The 22,404-nt window shown below is 43.7% G+C and overlaps 1 protein-coding gene across 1 annotated transcript; it reads right to left on the bottom strand.

Annotated features, from left to right (window-relative positions):
• Positions 1-15,828: 15,828 nt before the first annotated feature.
• On the bottom strand, positions 15,829-18,499 carry LOC119651237 (protein asunder). The gene is made up of 8 exons (XM_038054716.1): positions 18,176-18,499; positions 17,675-18,124; positions 17,495-17,620; positions 17,137-17,429; positions 16,618-17,070; positions 16,377-16,561; positions 16,131-16,254; positions 15,829-16,066 (listed from the first exon to the last, which is right to left on the bottom strand). Exons 1-8 carry the CDS (start codon positions 18,389-18,391, stop codon positions 15,910-15,912), a joined length of 2,004 nt encoding a protein of 667 aa, XP_037910644.1. The 5' UTR covers positions 18,392-18,499; the 3' UTR covers positions 15,829-15,909.
• Positions 18,500-22,404: the final 3,905 nt, after the last annotated feature.

Here is a 22,404-nt window from a genome sequence, read left to right as displayed (position 1 = left end):
TCCATCGTACATAACTAGCCACAGCAAGGGACCCAGGACAGAACCCTGTGGCACTCCGCAAGTTGTCGGGAATATTTTTAGCCCATCGTCCGAGTCGCAGTAAAGTCTTCTTCCAAGGAGAAACTCGACCACAATGCGTACAATGTACTTCGGGGCTTGTATCTTTTCGAGTGCCTCGATGATTTTATTCCATTTTGCACTATTGAACGCATTTTTTACGTCGAGGGTTATTACTGCACAGCATTTTCCTTCTTCTATTGCAGCCTGAGCCAAGCCAGTCAGCATGCTGATTGCGTCGACAGTTGATTTTGCCTTACGAAATCCGAGTTGTTTGTCGGAAAGGCCTCCTTCCTTTTCCGCAACAGCGAGCAGTCTGTTATATATTACTCGTTCAAAAAGTTTGCCAATGGTATTGACCAGACATATCGGCCTATATGAGGAGGGGTCACCCAATGGTTTACCTGCCTTCGGAATGAGTATTAGCTTTTGTACCTTCCATTGCTCGGGGAATTCTCCTTCCCTAAGGCATGCCGTGAAAACTTGGGCAAACATACCTGGTGCTGTCCTGGCGGCTACCTTCAGGGCAATGTTAGGGATTCCATCCGGTCCTGGAGTCTTTTTTTCAATCAATCTTTTTGCTGCGTCTAGAACCTCCTCATTTTCCACTATCGGAACTTCGTCGGGATTTAACTGTACTGCAGGCAAACTTGTACCATTCAGATCCACTGGGAATAGAGTGTTCACTATATTCTGCAACAACTCTGGGCAAGTAATCGGTGGGGAGCGCTCGCCTTTTAGTGATGACATCACTGACCTATATGCGCCACCCCATGGGTCAGAATCAGCTTCAGTACAAATCCGCTTGAAATGCTCCTTGCGATAGCTACTTGCAATTTTTTCCTCGCATCTTTATATTGCACGTGTAGCTCCTCGAACTCAGGTCGGTTTCTTCTGCGTTGGGAGCGTCTCCTAGCTTTGAGACACTTTTTCCGGCATTCCTCAATTTCGGAATTCCACCAAAAATTAGGATTTCGTCTTCGGAAAGTGCTACGTCGAGGCATAGCGGCATCGCATGCCCGCTGCAATTTTTCCACGATCTGTGAAACTTTGTTTTGTGCGCTTCCCGATAGCAATGTATCTTCCAGAAGTACCTCCTTGAACATTTCTGCGTCGAATTTCTTGGTTACCCAGCTCATCGTTATTCGTGTTAATGGCTTCAAATTATTCTGTCTGTCTGTCTGTCTGTCCGTCTGTCTGCCTGTCTGTCTGTCTCTGTCCGTCACACGCATTTTTCTCGGAGACGGTTATAGCGATTGACACCAAATTTGGTAGAAAGGTGGGAACTGTGAACGCTCCACATACAGTGAATTACATCCTTTTACGTTGAATTTAAGGGGGGGTCTCCATACATGCAAAAGGGGGGTGTAAATTTTTTTTTCATCAAATATAGTCATGTGGGGTATCAAATTAAAGGTCTCGGTTAGTACTTTTCGAAGCCGGTCTCAGTTTTGACATTTCTTGGAAACGTGGGGAGTGCGGGGGGTTGAAAGTGATCATTTCTTTAAGGGGGCCATTCTCAGAAACTACTCAACCGAAAAATCTGAAAAAAATCAGGAGGCTGCCACTATATGGTGCCTTGGCTCCGAAATACCTTTCATACCGATATCTGTTCAAATAAAGTTAATAATAGTATATTACTATAATTTTTTGTAATTGCCTGGAAACCCTCCTTAAATTCATCCTAGCGACACGAAATTCTGCAGTGATGTAGGCCATAACGTAGAGCATGATCGTACCAAGTTTGGTGGAAATCGCACTATAACTAACAAATTTATAATACGTTGAAGTTGTTGCTTCTTTGAAAATTGAAGACTATGAATGTCAATATAACCCGAAAGTGGACATATGCAAATATTACGTGCTACGTACTAAGAAATACACAAAACCTTTCGTACCTGAAGCGTCCAGCTTCCGGTTTCCCGACTTGTTTTGAAGGGTTCTTGTGAGTTCCTCTTTCCAGTGAGAGTGCCACTATTTAGCGTCCAGACACGTATTTGAGTTGCTCAGACTAACTCATTTACTTCCTGACGCCGTCCATGCGTCAAGAACCCTTGCCAATTTCTCGACAGAACCGGGGCCCGTATTGCCGTGTCGACTGAGATGGACGCCCTAGCATTTTCCCGATGCTTGTTACTCAATCCGATCGTGTCGTTTTTAACGACAGTGGATGCATTTTCTTGGTCGCCTGTCGTGGAACATGTCACCAAGGGAGATCAAGTAGGATTTAGCATAGTGGAATTGCTCCAACTTTACTTTATTTATCTCTTTCCCTGATCTCAGCGTTTTATTTTTGTTTTACTGAGGATAGTACAAAGTACGTTCCGTCAAATGCTCATCCTTTACCTGGACTTGGAACCAGCATACTATGTTAATAGCATGACCGTGTGTGGAACGCTTCACTACTTGGAGGTGAAGATAGAGTTTATAAGTAGAGCCGTTGGTGCTGGTTCAGTAGGCGTTTCCCAGGTTTTATGCTCCATCGTGGGTACCAATCCCCGTTTCGTCCTGGGACCTATACTATCCTTTGACCACCCTAAATCTGTGTAAATCTGTGATCATCTTATCAAATTGGAATTTCGAAATCGAATATCTCTGAGACTTCTACCAATTTTCATATAGATATGGACTTTGTTCATAGATAAAAATGTTTCCTACAAATCTTTATTCTTAGCTTTCCTTTAACCATAATAGTTCCAGAGATACAAGATGTTCATTTAATTTATTATATCGGTCCAAGTAAGGTCATCAGCAATTTGACGTTTCGTATTGATATTACCTTGTCTAGTCGCCTAGATGGCTTTCTTGTGTGTTTCTTCATCTTATGCCAGCAGGAAACGGATGCATCCGAAAGATTCATCTTAGGTGCATCCACTTATTTCCTCCTCACTTCCTAGGAGAGCAAACATGTATCTATTGCGGAGAATGTTGCACGTATTTACTTCCACTAAGCTTCTCATTGAGGAATTTTGAAGCATCATTCGCTCACTCATACTATTAAGATCTGTTACCACTAATTGAAATTGAATGTTAAAGAAAACTCTGCCTTTGGTTCGCGCTGCTATGTGGCAAACCATAAACAGTTGTGCAATGTCCTTTGTTACGCCAGATGCTGCCACGTGCTCGCAGCCATATGCTCGCTACCACGTGGGCGCTGTTAATAAAGGTTGGGTCTACTTCAAACTTTTCAGAATGATGTCCTATCTTACCACTTACACTAATGCCATTTTGTTCTGAGAACGAGACCCGTTTCACTTTTAGGACTTGCATTTTGAGCCCTCATTCCCCTATGTTTCATCCAAGATCCAAAATAAAACCAGACCACACGATCATATCCGGTGAGTGAAAATGTTGCACTCCCTTTAAATTCCGCAGAAAATGGTGCCACTCGCTATATATGAAGGAACTCACAGACCACGCATTCTGACCCAATTTCATGACAATCGGTGCAGCCGCTTCCCGGTAAATCGGGTGTGACAGATAGACGGACATCGGATTGATTTTAACAAGGTTTTGTTTCTCACAAAAGCTAGAAAGAAAAGTATGCCGCCGAAATCTACCCATAAGCGAAAGAGGAAGGCTAGACAGAAGGGAAGTTCAGCCACTAAGTAGGGGGAGTAGGGAGGTACAGAGTAGATGCTCCCGGTCAGATCTTTCTCGCTCCTTCTCCCTTACCAGGAAAAGCGGAGGAAAGGAGAGCTAATGACGTGAACGCTCTTGATTTAACGCCGGTATGTGAAAATGGAGCCAAGAGGCCCGGGCACGCTGATCCTGGGAATGCCCAAGCCCAAGGGGGCGGAGGAAGGCACTGTGGAAGTTGATGAAGCACCTTGCGAATTAGGACATGGACGTGGCTGCACCACTAGGTGCAGTAAGAAATTGGAGAAATTGGAGTGCAGAGAAATTGGACGCAAGGAAGTTGAATCTTGTGCGGAAGGCGGAGACAAACTGGTAACCTCGGTAAGACCCACATCGGATGCACCAGACGCCTAAGATGCGCAAGAAGCCTAAGACCAACACAACACATCCGTGCGTCGCGCCAGAAATAGGACCGGTATGCCGGGAGGTAACAAAATCAGCGAGAAAGAACTCAACGAAACTGGTCCGTCCCAAAGGAATACGGAACCAAAGTCGCGAAGGAAGAGGACGTCTGCGCAAGCTTCAACTTCTTTCTGTCCCTGTCGTGAGAACTTTCTCCGAGTATGGCAAAATGTCAGAGGAACAATTTACCATTCTCCGGGAATGACTGTGAAAAATGCTATTGCCTGGAACGAAGCCAAGATTTAACAATCAAGGTTTACGTTGTGTGCTCCTCCTTTTGGAGTGCACTGATGAGGTTGCCTTAAAGTGGCTTCAGCAGGACAGAATACATCGGATGTTAGTTCCTTGGTCCTCGAAGGAAGGCAGGGGACATAATCCACATATTGGATGAAGAGAATGCGGGAAAACCTTCTTGAACGACAGGAAAGACGAATCTTCAAACGTGGAGAATTTCAGGTTGGTATTCAAAAGTGTCCGAAGGTGCTCAGGTGCTCCACTTTTCCTCGGTAGATTGAAAGTCAGTCATATCCGGAAACTGTAGAGTATCATCTCCATGTTAAGAGCGAAGAACAATGATGCTCCTTGACTCGTACAAGATAGTGAACATTGTAGCATCTTTGGTCCGATTCCGCAAAATGGAGGTGCCCTCGTCCATACAGTTGCGGAACCCCCGTAAGGAAGCTCGCACTGGCAAAGGGACTTGAGAGTGAAGCCAACTTGCTAGAAACTGCTCGTACACCATTCACGGAACAGGCAGAAGAAGAGGAATGCAGAGACCACTCGATGGCAGTTTGAGTGATCACTTCAATGCAAACCGGGCACCACAAACCAGTGCAAAACAGACGAATGCTCTGCTTGATGAGGACATGGGAACTGCCTTATCTCCAATTCCGATTATTATGAGAGTCGAGTATCTGGCGGTATGGTGTGAACGGTACCAGGTCTGACCATGGCATACGCTTCTAACTGTTTTCCACTCCAGCTGCGGGAATGCCACTATATTTTTCTGGTACAAAATTCATGGGTTCGATTTAATAGAATCTACGCCATTAAATCAGTTAAGGGAACTAGGATCTTTTACGATAAAAGATCCATAACACCGAGAGCTTCTGTCCTGATGTCAAGATGGTTAGAGGAAACCATGTTGAGACAGTTCTGTTCTCAGTACCTAGTTACGGTCATCGTTCAATACCAGATTAATGGCAAGAGGAAAAACATAGTTGTCTCTGCTTATTTACCCTATGATTCTTTTTGCCCTCCACCGGCGCAAGATCTAAGGGATCTGGTAGCGTATCAAGCTATTTCATCACTTCAGCTTGTGCCATTACTGCCAACGTAGGGTGCGCCCTTACGTTCATGGGACCGAAAAGAAGTGAAGTAATTGACCTAACAATCTGTACTTTAAAGATGGCGGGTGCTAGACGAGGTCTCATTGTCAGATCACCGATACCTAGAATTCAATCTGACTATTGCGTCTGTAATACAGATACGGCACCCTTGGCAACCCTTCTTGGCAATAATGTGCAACTCCCTCCCAACTAAGGACTCCTTTGGGGCTCTAAATTGCACACTTCTAGAGTGATATGAAAAGGTTTGCCCTGTTTCCCGAAGTCAGACTGGTAAAACGGTTCCTGGTAGTACCGCTAACTACGGAAATTCAGGAAATCAACCAGGTCACCTCTCAACTGTGCTAGTAAAAGCAATAAGAATGAAGGCTGGTTAAACTTCCGGAACTGATAGCGTGGGTACAAGAGGTTCGTTAAGTGCTCGAAACTAGACTCATTTAAAACGTACTGTGCAGAACTGAAAGGCGAACGAGGGCCTTCAAGGCTGTGTAGAGTCCTTAAAAGGGATAAGTCGGCCAAGTTGGACTGTCTTAGAAAACCCGATGGTACTTTGACAAACTCCAGTATAGACCCTCTTGGGAGTAAACCACCTGGGAGAGCGTGTGAGAGAAGTGAAAAGGCAGAGTTGACTTTTCTGAAGGTGAACTGGAACACTGCGAAAGCAGTTCTTACCAATGAAAATATGAGAGCTACCATACTGTCCTTTGAACACTTCAAAGCACCTGTGGCATCTATCCAGCGATGCTAAAGGACGGTGTTGAACACTTAGAGCAAGTTCTATGCAATATTTTTCGAGGATGTCTTCCTCCGTACGTACCTGTTCACCGGCAGACAGATAACTGTTCAAATGCAAAAAACTTCAGACAAATCAGCTTAACATCATTTTCACTGAAACGTCTGAACAGACGGCGCTAAGGTCGCATCTTGCCATCATTAGACCGATGTACGCTTATGTACCCGTAGTGTGGTCGACTTGTTAGGAGAACTAAATCCAGTTCTTTCCAGTCCTTTTGTTTCCCGGGTCCCTATACATCTATTCGGCAGAAGATATGGAGTTAGAGAAAACTGGGACGGACCAAAAGCATGTGAGGATGATTGAATCATTGACGAGTGGTTAAAGGACAAGCGTATTGTAATCTGTAACGATTGTTAAGCTTCATTGAATGACCTGAACAGTCCTTTAATCACTTCAAAAATCGTTTAGAAATTGAACTCTGTTTCTAGCTTCAATATGGTGGAACTACTCTGAGTGTCCGGTCACTATGGTGTAGCGGAAAGTAAAATCTATAATTGGCTTGTCAGTACCATTACCTAATGCTGCTATCAAAAAATAAGAAACAGTTTCCCATAATAGCAAGTGGCGGAGTCTTAATGTGGCTAGACACACCAAACTATTCCTGCCAGAACCAAACAAACATACTGCAAAGTTTATCCTGTCAGAAAGTAGGAAAACTTACAGAAGTATTGTGGGCGTTCTGGCTGGTCATAATTCACATATACCCATGTTCAAAATAGTGACTCTTCAAGGTGGTCTATAATGTAATTAGGAAGCGCGATACATAAACCAATCCGGGTTATTCCGTTGGACAGGGGGAACGAGTACAATGGACCACTAAAAAGGCTTAGTCGACAAAGAGCATACGGGCTTCCGTACTGGATCCTCCTGTATTGACCGCATCGACATCCTGCGGACCATTCTGGAACAGTGCGCGGAATTTAAACTTTCACTTCACGTGCTGCTAATCAATTTAGAGGATTTCGACGACGTGTTCGTGAGCATGTTTATGGCGCCCTACACAGAAAAGGTATTCCCGAAAAAAATAATGACTACTATCAGGGCGACATATGATTGCGTAAAATGTCATGAATTTAAGGTCCACAGCAGAGCCCGCCAGGGCTTCATCCTGTCATCCTCTTGATAGCGGTGATATTCTTCACGCTGCCTTGGCTGGAAGAGACGGAGGGCTTGGAGAAAATGTTGGTATGATGTGGTACGATTGGTTGGATGGTTAGGCTAAAATATAGGAAGTCATGTCCAACAGATTGTAACCGTTATTATTATATTATGGAAGAGTTTAATCAGGATATATGTCATGGGTTTAGAACAACCCGTCCTCCCTAAAGATAAGGAACGACGACTTGCGAAGCAGAAGTGGTTGATTCACGTTGGAGGATTTGATGGTGGAGGGGTCGTTCGAATCAAAAAATTGTCTATGGTAACACAGAGAAACGCAGTTTATAAAGACAACAATGATTTCAATTAAGGCGAAGGCGGCAGGGCGAAAAGGTTATAATACGAGAAATTTGTTGCAGGCTAGTACTGAGTCGCCTCTCAAGGAATATGGGTTTATTCAACCGTGAAGCCTTGCTGTTCCCAGTTAGAATAAATATACTACTAAACATTATGAAAGAAGTTTCAAGGTGTGCCGTGGAGACAGTGAATTTCAATGGCAAATATGCTGTGAAGGCCACAACCAAAGCTTCATTCCGCGAAAACCTTGACTACCTTTATGATATCTGATTATTATATTACCGTGTCATATACTTTTCTTGCTAAAAACCCAAGTCTCCAAGGAATACATGAGAACTGCCAAGATCATTGTCTTGTACAGTGAGTACAGTGAGCGAGCGGAACAGTTTTTGTAAGCTGAAATAGGTTCTGTTGGCTGATAACAACCGTGCGCGGATTTCATCATCGTAGCTGTTATCGGTTATGATTTTCGACCCTAGATAGGGGGACTAGCCCCCTTCTCCGTCTGCAGCTTTTCGTTAAGAAAGAGCTCCCAGCAGTCACCACGTGGAGGTGGAGATAGGGTTTGATAGTAGAGCTGTTCGTGTTGGTTCAGCAGGCGTTTGACAGGTTTTATGCTCCATCGTGGGTACCAATTCACGTTTCGCTCTGGAACCTATACTACCCTTTGACCGCTATTATATTACTGAGTCATATACTACGACAAAGGCTGATCCTTGTCACAAACAAATCTTTTTAGATAAAAACACAATTTTCCTGTTTCAGGTTGATTTATTTAAATTTAACTTTTTTTTGTACACAAATTCATGCAAATAATTTCAAGTTATCACAGACATAAAATCTAATGCTTATACACATATGAAATTGCTCGAAATAAAATACTGAGTAGTCTCATTCGAATACACTTTCTAAAAGCTCAGCAAAGCCATGGCGTATCGGCGACCCTTGTGATGAAAAAGGATTCCCTTTGAAATTACTTGCTCTGGATAGAACTTTTCCATACTACTGAGATCGTACACTTCATAAATGTTCTGTCGAGCCGTCGGAATAATAGTCAAAGAAATGCCCTGATTGAAACGATGCCCAAACAAGGCAACCTTCCCGAGTTCATCGAAACCCACATATTTAATCTGAGCGAAGCCATTAGGCATGGCATAGCAGTTATCAGGCTCCACAACTGATATAACATTGTTTATTATGGCCTTTCCTTTTGTCTTCGCTTGGTTTTGACTGATTAATTCAGCCACTTCAGTTAGCTGGAAATCCGGCTCAGTTATTATTCTCCTCATTAACACGTTTGTGTTCTCTATGCACGTGTCAAAGCTAAAACCACTAACTTTTTCTAGACATGTGTACCTACGAACCACGTCCTCCAAATGCAGCAAGTTGTGAATGTTGTAATCGACTCGCTCTGGTCCGTAGTATTTGGCAAAATTAGTCACGAACACTTGAATGAGTTGGCCACAAATATAATAATTTATGTCCTCGTAGTTCTGGGGATCCAAGGCGATGCGTATTCCCAAGTTTAGATGAAGGAAGTGGACATAGTATGGTTTAGGTAAATGGTGACGTAAAACGATGGGCCCGTAGTAAAGCAGAAACTGTCGATAGTCATAGGCCGTCCATAAACTGACGGCTTCCAAGAGCTTCGGTGCCGCACGGAATTCTGAAGGACGTGAAGCAGCCAAAGCCATTAACTCCACATCAATGGCACTAATCGCGTCATTATTTAATCTGTATTGCAGTTCGCCAGCAATCCATAAATCGATAAGTTTTTTCATAACACCCAAGCACACGGTGTACTTGTAGTCGATTGTAAACTGTGAAATAAGTCGAATTCCGCTTTCCTGAAGAACTGGTGTAACCAAATGATGCTCAGTCATTACACAGAATCGGAAATCGTCATCGTCGCGTAATTCAGCATTTATCATTCGGGGGTAGATGGTTGTATTCGTTGGTGCTTCGAATTTAGTTCGACATTTACATTTGCTGCAACCGTACATTGAATTTGGCCAGGTCGTGCAGGTTACCAAACTGTTTGCAATAGGATCGACTATTACGCTGTGAACGCCAAACCTGAACTGACGCTGATTGAAGGAAATTTCATGACACTGAAGGTCTTGCAACTCAGCCACCAAGGGCTGGAGTATCTCATTTCCAATAGTTTCAATTGGAAAGTCTCCCAAGTAAATTCCAATGACGAAGGTCCTGCCGGTGCAAACTTGCTGGCCAAAAATCGTCAAATACTTCGGCAAAGCAACATTTCCCAGATTAATATGTACCATATATATTCCAATGTTAAGCCACATGACGGGCCCATGTGGCGCTGGTGGTTCCTCTAGGTTTTGTTTGATTCCAAAATGCACATATGATCCAGAGGTCATTTCATATATACGGAAAGGCTCATCTGATGGCAAATCAAACCTTTTAAAATCGAACGGCGGGATCGTGTTACTGAACTTTTCCATTAAACCTCTTAAGTCCTTCAGAACTTCGGTAGCGTTCTTCTGTCGTGCATGAGCCTCCAATTGGCTCGTCAGGCTTGGGCTGTTGTCATCAATTTCGCATGTAAATGGCTCTTCTTCGGAAGTATCCTCAAACCGGAAAAAGGGATGTGGTTGCTTATGGCAACGAGCTAGTAGGCGCTGATTTTGAAGTCTTGTAATTTCGTTGGAAACAAACTTGCTTTGTAGTTGGTCTCTCTTTTCGGAAGAGTTGAAGATTCCCAATAAATTTACGCACACTCGTTTTGGCACGCGGTCTTCAGTAGGAGGACTACGAACTGGAGTTCTAGGATCCATTACTATGCATTGTTTCTCAGTAACAAATCAACACGAAATGAAAAAACCAGGTACAACCCCTTGCATTTATTAGCAAAATTTAGGGTTAATCACCAGAGGACTTGAATTTACTTTTAACATTCAATTCACCCAAAAAGCTATTGGTATAAGCCTTTCCCTTTTCTCACTCTCTTCTTAGAAGAAGTCTATTTCCAGGATAAATTTCTACCAACCCACAATTGCAACTTAATTTGATCAACTAAGAATGTAAAATCCAAAGAATGTGAAAGAAATCAGAAGGGATTTCGGCTCTTTCTGGAAATTTTGAAAGTTCCCAAGAAAGTCATTTGCTGGGAATCCCACAAATATTTTGAGCCTATTATAGATCGATTTACTTGTACACATATTTAGATTGCTCTGCTATCCTGAATTAGTTAATTTTCTGTCTCTTAATGACTCCAGTAAACTAGACTTCGGCAAGGATGAAGCATAAAATTAAGTATTAATTAACATGGAGCTCATTTCTTGACACTAGGTTATTCTCAATTATCCGAGCAAATAAATAGGTTCCAGATGCTTACCTGGCTTCTACTTCTTTCTTAATTGCAATAGACGAAGAATTTAAATTCAGATTTAAAGAGTCTGGTAGCAATAATTAAAAGATAATTAAATTTTAGGAGGACATTTTGACGCCTTCCTTTTGTCAATGGGCTAATTCTGGTTTTCCTAAGCCAGTCCCTGACAGAAAGGTTGCAAAATTTCTAATGTAAATTTGGAAACCTCCTTTTATTTTAATATTCCCAATAATAATTACTGGCATCCATAAGATTTTTTTATTAATTTGGATTTTGAACTTGAAAAAGGGGTAGGGATTTCAACTAAAACATTCTAATAGAGCATTCAATGTTATTATATTTTAAAGAAAACGTTTAAGCAAATTAGTGACTTTTTGAACAATTAGGATTTTATTCAACCACTGGTAAAGTCAGTTCCGATTTTTTAAGAAAATTTTCAAGCAGCATCCTTGATTTTAAAAAGCTATTCCACTAATCTTATTAAAAGTTTTCCTTAATGAATGATGAAGAAATGAGTACTGAGGAATACCCACTCTTCACTGGAGAGAAATTAAAGGAGGCGGTCCTGCCCTCGACAAAGAAGCACCAGGACCGGTTGGTATTCCCACCCAAGTATTGAAACTGGTATGTATGCGAAGTATTGAAACTGGTATGTAAATACAAGCCAGACTTGCTACTTGATGCATTCAACGCATGTTTGACAGCCGGTGTTTTTTCCTCCCGCTGGAAAGTTGCGAGACTTATTATATTGGACACAGCGGGGAAGCTGCTTAAGAAGCTCATCAAACCACGACTGATTGACGCAATATGTGCTGTAGGAGACCACTCACCAACACAATATGATTTTAGAGCGGGGCGATCCACAATTGATGCAATTAAGGAGGTGGTCCAAGTGGTAAAGCTGAGGCACACAGTGGACACTATCGGTGAATGGCCCTCCTTGTGATCCTCGGTATAAGAAACGCCTGACTAACGGTTCTTTTCTCCCCCTTAGACAACACTTTGTCGTGGTGAGGGAGCCTGGAGTAGTTTACTACTACACTAAAGGTGTCCAAAATATGAATATGGAAACGAAGGATGTAAACTCTCCAAGTGGTAAGAAGTCGCAGACTTTGAATCGACCTGCGATTAAGAGCAATCATGTCGCGGCCGAGGCGCGGATTTTGGAGGCCTCACCACATTCATACTCGCCTATAGATAAATCAGTAGAAGGCATGCCTTCCGACTCAGTGGAAAGCTTGCATTTAGTGCCTACGGCGAAGTTAGCCAGAAAGAAAAGTACGGACTCAACTTGGGAGAAACTAGAAATCCGACTACGGCCGGCCGGTCCGCGGTACTTTAGCCCAAATCTACATGAAGGAGAGGGGACTACAGGCTGAATCCTGCCTGTCAGAACCTTTTCTTTCATCCTTACCGGGAAGAGCAGAAGAACGGGAAGCTGGTGACGTGGACGCTACTGGTTTAACGCCAGTATGTGAAAATGGATCCAAGCGGCCCGGACACCGTGAACCTGGAAAGGCCCCAAGCAGCACTGCGAAATAAGATGAAGCACCTTGGGAATGAGGACATGGACGTGGTTGTACCACTAGGCGCGGTAACGTTCAGAGAAATCGGACGCAAGGAAGCGGAAGGTGGGAATAAACTGGAAACCCCGGTAAGATCCAGCGGTAATGCGCGCTAGAAGGGTAAGACCAACACATCTGCTATGGCCAACGCTTTATTGTGCCCCGCTCGCGGGGATTAGGACCGGTGTGCCGAGAGGTGATCAAATCAGCGAGAAAGATCTCAATGAAGCTGGTCCCTCCCACAGGAATACGAACACGAAGGCGGGAAGGAAGTGGACGTATGCGAAAGCTGCAGCCTCTGTTGTGACTACTGCCGTGGGAGTTTCCTCCAAGGATGGCAAAATGGCAGAGGGACAATTAACCATCCTCCGGGAATGAGGCCACGATTTAACAATCAAGGGTTTCGTGGTGGGCTTCTCCATTTGGAGTGCACTGACGAGGCTGCCTTAAAGTGGCTCCAGCAGTTAATCCAAATTTTGAGTTCCGGCGGTCGACCCGAGTTCACTATTGTGAACACTGAGCTACGTAGGACAGAGCATGTCGGATGTTGGTTACCGGGCCCTCGAAGGAAGGCAGAGGATATCATCCGCATGCTGGGTGAACAGAACCCGGGCATGGGCTTTGAACACCGGAGGGTAAAGTTCATGAATGCCAGGAAGGCCAAATCTACAAACGTGGAGGGTTTTAACTTGGTATTCGAACTGGACCAAAAAAGTCTGGGGAGGAACCGAGAAGAAGCAAAGTAATTGACCTAACAATCTGTACCTCAAAATTGTTAGAGTTGATTACACACTGGCGAGTGCTAGACGAGATCTCACTGTCAGATCACCGATATCTAGAATTCAATCTGACTATTGCGGGCCAACAGTCTGCAGTACAATGAACTTCTTGGCAATAAAGTACAGTTCCCTAGGCGACTAAGGACTCCTGTGGTGCTGGAAGATGAATTGAAAACTCTAAACTGCACACTTTTAGAGTGCTATGAAGAAGCTTGTCCTAATTCCCGAGGCCAAAGCGGTAAAACGGTTCCTTGGTGGAACCGAGAACTGCAAAAACTCAGGAAATCAACCAGGCCACTTCTAAACCGTGCTTGCAAAAGTAACAAGAACGAAGACTGGTTAAATTTCAGGGACTCACAGGGTGAATATAAGAGGCTCTTTAGGTGTTCGAAACGAGACTCCTTTAGAGCGTACTGTGAGGAACTGGAAGGCGAAAGAGGGACTTCAAGGCTGTGCAGAGTCCTTAAAAGGGATGGGTGGGCCAAGTTGGATGCTCTTAGAAAATCCGACGGTACTTTCACGAGCTCCAGACTGGATTCAGTACAGATCCTCCTGGAAGTACACCACCCGGGAGAACGGGTGAAAAAAGTGGCGGGGGGAGAGTTGACGATTCTTGCAACCCCTTCAACACGCAAGTGCTGCAAGGGGAACTGGAACACTGCGAAAACGGTTCTTACCCATGAAAAGGTGAGAGCTGCCATAGTGTCCTTTGCACATTTCAAAGCACCTGGCATGGATGGCATCTATCCGGCAATGCTAAAGGAGGGTATAGAACATTTAGAGCGACCTCTAAGAAAGTTCTGTCAGTCTGCTCTTCATTCTTTGGTCCCAAAGATAGAGGATGCAAGTTTGAATGGTGAGTACGCGATGGAGGTGTTTGTGGACATTGGAGGGGCTTTTGACTCTGCACCCTTTCAAAAACTTTGTGATGCAGCCAGAGCGCATGGTGTTGATGATGAGATTGTTGTGCGCTGAGGTGGGTGTCGATTGCCACCTGACTGCAGGAGCAACGAAGGACTGCCCCAAGGAGTTGTGCTTTCGCCACTTCTGTGGAGTATTCTGATCGATTCACTACTATGCGAACTGCAAAATTTGCCAATACACGCTCAAGCTTATGCTGATGACGTGGCTGTGCCTGCAGATGATCGAGATCTTGGAACGACTGCTGGTGCCTCAGACATGATCTGCCAGTTAATCCAAATAAAACCACAATGGAATTATTCACAAAAAGGAGAAAACTGGATGGACTCTGCCTCCCTGAGAAGAGGGATACTACCCTTCAACTCTCCGAAGAAGTGAAATATTTCGGAGTCACTTTAGATAAAAAACTTCTTTGGAACAAACATGTAGATGTAAAGATGAAACGAGCTCTCACATCGTATGGGCTGTGTAGACGGATCTTTGCCTCGATATGGAGTCTCAGGCCTCTTGCGGTAATGTGGATTTATGTTGCATTAGGCCGATGTTCGTATATGCATCCGTGGTGTGGTGGGTTAAGGTGAAACAAAAAGGTTTTCACCGTAAACTAGTCGCACTGCAAAGAACTGTGAACTGGGTATCACTGGCGCCATGAGCACGACATCCGGTACAGCTCTGAATGCACTATTCAATTTGCAGCCCCTGAATATATTTATTCAAAGCACTGCAATGAGAGCAGCTCATAGACTAATTCGATTAGATCTATGGGGAAACAACGGATGTGGAGAGCACAGAGCATTGGAAGAGTTACTGGGAGGACTGACAGTTCTTACAATGCCTTCCGATTCTCGTGTCCCCATACATCTATTTGGTAGAAGATATGAAGTTACCCTGAAGCGTAGAGAGAACTGGGAAGTCCCAGAAGAATGCGTGGCGGGATATACGGAAGTCTTCTACACCAATGGCTCGAAAACAGAAAAGGGTTCTGGAGCCAGAGGCTACCTTTCGAATAAAAACGAGAAGTGGGTTTTTCCTTTGAGACAATATGCAACGGTTTTTCAAGCCGAAGTTTATGCGATCCTAGGGGTGGCAAACTGGGTGATTGACGAGCGGTTGAAGGGCAAGCGCATCGCAATCTACAGTGACAACCAAGCGGCATTGAGAGCGTTGGAATTACTCAAGATGATACGTGTCCTTTCTGTAATGACTGTCCCGACTTGTTTAAAAATATTTTACCAATTTTCACGATCAATTATAACGTCAGCTCAGTTTTAAATTTTCACTTCTTATGAATTCGCGTCTGAACGGCTATAATGCGTCAGGATTTTCTGTTAAATGACTTCATAAATATTAACGCGTACCTTCTTGTTGACGTTTTGTGTCGGTGGCACGGCGCTTCTTTGTCGAACACGGTGAAACCACGCTGCGACAACTTACAAATCTTTCCCCTATTATCGAAAATTCTTCAGGCACCCTTCGTAATTATTACTAATTTTCAAATAAAACAACCTTTTTCGTAATAAATCTAAAATTTTTATATAAACTCTTCCAGGAAACTTTACAATAGCTTAGACTAAGGAAGGAAGTGATTTATTCACTATTTCGCTTCAGTTTCTCTCGCATTCACTTCCTTACTCCCCAGATTGGGATATAACTTAGCGACTTGGCCGGAGGGGGTGCAAAGTCTGCCGGCAAAGTCCAGCCTTTTCTGGGTCTGGTTCCTCTCCGTAATGTTCATAATATCGAGCAATGATCTAGGAAGAAAATAGTCAAAAGATTAACTCCGTTATCAGCTTCAATTCTATATTAGAGATTCACCTCGTGTTTTGGTTGCTTGTGGACTTCATTTTCTTTATGAAAGCTGGTTCCAGAACATGCGGCGGTGACATTGGTGAATCTGTGGTCGCACGGATAACGCTCGCCCGATGCGACGATGATTCGCCTGCAAATTTACAATGGAATGGTTAAGAGACTACTATCGTCAACATTCTGTAGGATGGATCCTGGCTAATCGTTTGACCGACTTAAAGTTTCAGAATAGAAACGGATTGAAATGCAGCTCACCGTCTATTTCTCTGATAGCCTGATCCAATTCAGCTTTCTCCGCTGTCTCCGAACCCCTCGCCCGGCAGTCGCACAAGCAATTCAATACCAACTTGTGTCCATTCGAGCTGCCCGAGCTTTGTACTATCGCCTCCAGTTCCGTCCAAATGACTTTGTACAGTTCCTCCTTCTTATGTGCTTTAATTCTGTAGAAAAAAGTCGGACTTGAGATTTGACTTTGCTGAGGAAACGGAATACCCACCGATTCCCCAAAATAGGAAGCGACAACTGTTCATTCCTAGTGGAAAGACTAACCAAACTGAAAATCGCCTGCCTGCATTGAAGGACATCGTTGTCAGTGAGATCGTCCTTGCTGACGAGATTCAAAAGGGGATCGATGTATTGACGCATGTTGTAGACGAGCGTCGTCCCGGACGTCAGAGGCCAGTACCGCGAATGTCGGCGCAGCTTTGCACGCATCTTCTGCAAATTCTCGTCTGGTTTCCGATCAGCGATCGCCTTCAGGGGCACCAGCTTGTGTGCTTGCATGAACTTTCCGAAGTCAGGTATCCGGTAGTTGGTAACTCGTCCTCCGCCGCCTTCTGAAATCGAAGGAAGGTCTTCAAGGCAGCTTCGAGTGATGCGCAACGTGTGAATGAAAATCTCTCCACCGTGCGCTGATAGAAGGTGGCTGGTTAGCTTTCCTCCTGTTTTCCTTTCGAATTAATCAAGGCCGCCTCAATAAAACATGTCAAAGCAAAGCTAAGCAAAGAGGACATACCTCGGCATCTCCAAAAGGACTGACCGCCCGTTCAGAAGAAAATTGATCAGGCAATTGCTTGGCCGCGAAGTGACGTCCACGGATGTGATCCTATGCTGGGCCAGACAAGGTTGCAGGTCGGAAGCTCCGATTCCCCGGGGAGTGCACCATTTGAGGGTGACAGTTTCGTACTCGGCTCCCTCCTTGATGCTCGTTGGCAAAATGAGCTCTGAACCGAAAATCACTGTGTGCGCGTATTTCGCGTGGAATATTTCGACGTCGTAGTTCGCACTGGAACTGGCGTTTTGCTCCTCCTACAAAAGACGGAAAATGCGTTAATTTCGATGGGAATGACTGACAAAGGAATATCCAAACTTACTTTCATCGGAATCCCTGTAACTGTTGTGCTGGCCAACTCATAGTGCGACAGAATCAAGTGGGTCAGTTTGTTGGAGATGTCGGCGGCGGAAATGGAGTGAATCTCCGACGTTAAGATGGGGGACACCTTACGGCGCGAAAGTTAGTAAAAGTTGGAAAAAGTTACATTTAACGCGCAAACCTCCTTAACGCCCCTGTTTGTGACGAGCGACTCCAAATTCACCGGAACCAAGTTGATGATAACCAGGTGACAGTGGTCGATGTTCAGCAGGTCCTTGTGGGTCGCGGCCACCGTGTTCTGCTGCACCAGCACCGTCTGGTAGATGTCCTCCAGGCTGCTCATGCTAGCGTTGTCCCGCGCGGACGTGATGCAAATCACGCGTCCCTTGTTCAGCGCCTTTTCGTCTTCCTTCGCGCGCTTGATGACGTCTTTCTGGGCGTCTGTCGGTTCCGCTAACGCCTCAATCGCTGCCCGCAGTCCATGTATCACGGAGCAATCATGGGTCATGGGGGCAGTGCGCGGCGGAATGCCCACCATGGACATTGCATTGAGTACATGAGTAATGTTTTGTGTGCCTTGGCCCCAGGTGTTGACAATGTGTGCCGCCGTGTCACTAACAATGAAGCGGATCTAAAAAGACTGAATGAAAATTGCCTCCAAACTACAGGAGCAAATACCCACCAGCTTGCCAGTCGGAAATAGATCCCAGACGATGCGGCAGTACTCGACGGCAGCCTCTACAGAGGATGTCCACAGGCTTTTGCTAATTGGAGGCAAGGAAGCGCCGGCCGAAACCTTGCTCTTGACGAAATCGAGATCGATGAGATTTTCACTAGATATACCAAAGTATTGGGTGTGGTCTAGCACGAACACAGTTTTGTGATTCGTTTCTGACATTTTCAGGCATTAGAAAGGTAAGAAATGCTTAACACAAACCAAAACAAGCGACAAAGGAGTACACCACCGACAATACCAAACTGACAGCCGAAAGTGACAGCAAACATTTGGGAACAATTTTCTACCACAGTGTATAAAATGCAGCCATGCCGATAATGCAGTTCGTTAACACTGATGTGGCGAGAACTAAATTGTTCATATTATATTTTTTTTAAATATATCATTTAAGACAATAGACGTGGAGTAAAAAGCTTTAGAATGGTGAATTTTAGGCAAAATCACAGGACACAGGATATAGTCGGGGTAAGCGGAATCATTTGCAGTTTGTTCTGTTACAAATAAAGAACTGGTGATGGTAATCTATTTAGCATAAGGTCTAAAAAAATCCAGAGTTGAATTTTACTCGCGTTTGTGAAATCAAAATAAATCCACAAATGCTATTGAATTCATAGCCAGCACAAATTTAGTACGTGTAGTACATTCGTAAATCCAAACGAAACGAACGACATGAACGGTGTGTGTCTACGCAAATAAGTCAAATTTATACATAAAAACCAATCGAATTTTATTTTTGGCATCAATTGTATCTAGATATAATGTAGAATATATGGGTAAAGTGATTTTTTGATATTCGGAATCGTTCGGAAATTATAGTGTTAGACACGTGATAAGTCACATGCCAGATTTATGTCGCACGCCGTAATAAAGCTCGTATTTATCGATCCGAATGACGTTTGAATGACTTCGCTAAAAGGACAAGAATTGAAGCCAAGGCCGTACATGTGTTTCTTCAAGAAACCTAAGGTTTATGGACTAGGTATAGCAGATTAATGATTAGTTAAGGTTTTATGGCTAAAAATCGCATTCTACTTTTTCGACACTGCATGTTGAAAATCGGCTGCCACCATAGCCCAAAATCTATCCAACCAAATTCTTTGAAATTTTCACGACTGATTCAGAACATATTTCTACGGTCCGCAAACTGGGATAATTGCGATTCATTCAGTAGTTTCTTTTATTCGTAAAAAACGTAAAACGTAAAAAATGCCAAAATTCAAAAAAAAAGTTTAACGCGGCACCAAAAATTTAGTTTTTAATATTTTTTAATAATCCTAGTTTGCGTTTACTTTTTTTTTCTTTAAGATGATCGCAGCGCCCTCTAGCGTGGCAGCAGAAAAACACCTGTTTTTGGAGATGGGTGTATAAATTGCTCTGTATTTCAATAACCAACTATGCGATCGGGCTGGGAAAATTATTATGCACGCTCAAGATATCGACAAATCTATGGTGAAAAATTCGTATTTGCATCTTTCTCCAGTTCTTCACAAAAAATTTCTAAAAAAAGGCAAAAATAACGGCCTTCACACGGGATGACCCCGTTAATGGATTTAAGTAACCAGAAAATTACTGATTTTAAAAGCTTGCAAGCTTGCGATCATTTGTCTGGGCGCTTCGAAACATTTTTTTTGAGTAAAACAAAATCTTATTAAAATCGATGTACTATGTGTCTGTCTGTCTTTTTTTTAAAGCGGCGAACTCTAACCTAGACACGTTAGAGTATGAGATTTTTACCCACTTAATCCATCCCCGACTACCACCCCGCGAAAAGTTTTGCTGTTTTGGCAGTTCTCGTTGCGGGTATGCGAGCAACTGTTGCTGGGTGACAGTGTACACAGGCCAGACAAGCTAATATCAATACGAAGCATCAAATTGCTGATGGCGTCACTTGGACCGATATAATGTGTAGTGAAATTTAATGACCATCTTATTTCTCCGGAATTATTATGGTTAAAGTAAAGTTATGAATTAGGATTTGGAGGTAACATTTTTATCTAAGAATAAAGATCATATCTATCAAAACCGGCAGAAAAGCCTCAGAAATATTCGATTTCGAAATTCCAGATTTGTTAATAATGCGACCAAAAATGAAGTCATGACTAAAATTTATTGTTAATAAATCGAATATTGCATTCAATTACGAATAACAGAACATTTGAGAAATGCAAAAAAAAATTTGCAAAATTCATTGATAATCATTATCATTAACGGCGTAACAATCGGTATCCGGTCCAGGACTGCCTTAACAAGGAACTCCAAACATCCCGGTTTTGCGCCGAGGCCCACAAATTCGATATCCCTAAAAGCTGTCTGGCCTCCTGACCTACACCATCTCAGGCAGGTTCTGTCTCGTCTTCTTTTTCTACCATAAACCCTTATAGGCTTTCCGGGCTGCATCATCATCCATACAGATTAAGTGACCCGCCCACGGTAACCTATTGACCCGGATTTTATCTACAACCTGACGGTCATGGTATCGCTCATAGATTTCGTCGTTATGTAGGCTACGGAATCGTCCATCCTCATGTAGGGGGCCACAAATTTTTCTGAGGATTCTTCCCTCGAATGCGGCCAAGAGTTCGCATTTCTTCTTGCTAAGAACCCAAGTCTTTGAGGAATACATGAGGACTGGCAAGATCATTGTCTTGTACAATAAGAGCTTTGACCCTATGGTGAGACGTTTCGAGCGGGACAGTTATTGTAAGCTGAAATAGGTTCTGTTGGCTGACAACAACCGTGTGCGGATTTCATCATCGTAGCTGTTATCAGTTGTGATTTTTGACCCTAGATAGGAGAAATTATCAACGGTCTCAAAGTTGTATTCTCCTATCCATATTCTTCCAGTTTGACCAGTGCAGTTTAATGTTGTTGATTGGTTGATTTTCGATGCTGACGTTGCCACCATATAATTTGTCTTGCCTTCATTGATCTGCAGCTCAATATCTTGCGCCGCCTGCTCGATATGGATGAAGGCAGTTTGTACGTCTCGGATCGTCCTTCCTATGATGTCGATATCGTCAGCATAGCCCAGTAGTTGGGCGGACTTAAAGAGGATCGTGCCCCACGCATTTACCTCAGCATAATGGATCACTTTCTCCAGGGCCAGGATAAAGAGGACGCATGCTAGGGCATCTCCTTGTTTGGCCTCGCACATTGGTCAGGGTTAGCCAAGTCAGTCTTATCGTCGGGATATCGAATTCTTTCATGGCCGTGTACAATTTTACCCTGGCTATGTTATCATAGGCCACTTTAAAGTCGATGAAAAGATGGTGCAACTGATGTCCACATTCCAACAGTTTTTCCATCGCTTGCCGCACAGAGAAAATCTGATCTGTTGCTGATTTACCTGGAGTGAAGCCTCTTTGGTATGGGCCAATAATGTTCTGATCCTTTGGGGCTATTCGGCCTAGCAAGATAGAGGAGAATATCTTATAGGTGGTACTCAGTAACTTGATACCTCCATAATTGCTGCTCTATGTGATATCCCCTTTTTTATATATGAGACAAATAATGCCTCTTTGCCAGTCGTCAGGCATTGATTCGCTGTCCCACACCCTGAGCACAAGTTGATGAATCACTTGATGTAATTGGTATCCGCCATATTTAACCAATTCGGTTGTAATTCCATCTTATGATTGATAAATGAGATATATATATATATGATATATGAGACATGATTTTTGAGCCAATGAATTGCACGGGTTGTTTCTCCTATACTTGGTGGTAGCAATATTTGTTCGTCGTCTTCAGTTAGCGGGACCTCCAACTCGCTGAAGTTCTAGTTGTTCAGTAGTTCATTAAAGTACTCAAGCCATCGTTTCAATATGCCCATTCTGTCGGAAATCAGATTTCCCTCTTTGTCTCGGCAGGATGAGCATCGAGGTGTGTAAGGTTTCATCCTATTGACGTGTTGGTAAAGCTTCCGCGCCTGGTGTCGTTGCTCCCTGTACTTTTCGAGTTCACAGACCTGTTGGTTCTCCCAAACTTCTTTTTCCCTTCTGTGAAGTCGCTTCTCCGCTGGCCGGAGTTCGTGATAGGTCTCTGCGCGTGCCCGCATTCTTTGATAATGCAGCATTACTCGGTATGCGGCATTCTTCCATTCCGTAGCTAGCTTACATTCATCGCCAAACCAGCCGTTCCGACTCTTTTTGCGGCTGGGGCCGTATTTATGATAA

Source organism: Hermetia illucens, chromosome 3 (assembly GCF_905115235.1).
Source record: "Hermetia illucens chromosome 3, iHerIll2.2.curated.20191125, whole genome shotgun sequence".
Taxonomy (NCBI): domain Eukaryota; kingdom Metazoa; phylum Arthropoda; class Insecta; order Diptera; family Stratiomyidae; genus Hermetia; species Hermetia illucens.
This window is presented reverse-complemented; position numbering and strand designations above follow the sequence as displayed.

What these genes read in the sequence shown, in the direction of transcription:
- LOC119651237 (XM_038054716.1), bottom strand. Translation starts at nt 18,391, where the DNA reads ATGTCAGAAACGAATCACAAAACTGTGTTCGTGCTAGACCACACCCAA. An exon ending in TTACAGGGATTCCGATGAAA is followed by an intron (nt 17,430 to 17,494) that starts GTAAGTTTGGAT and finishes CGTCTTTTGTAG; the next exon opens with GAGGAGCAAAACGCCAGTTC. An exon ending in ACAAGCAACCAAAACACGAG is followed by an intron (nt 16,067 to 16,130) that starts GTGAATCTCTAA and finishes TTTTCTTCCTAG; the next exon opens with ATCATTGCTCGATATTATGA.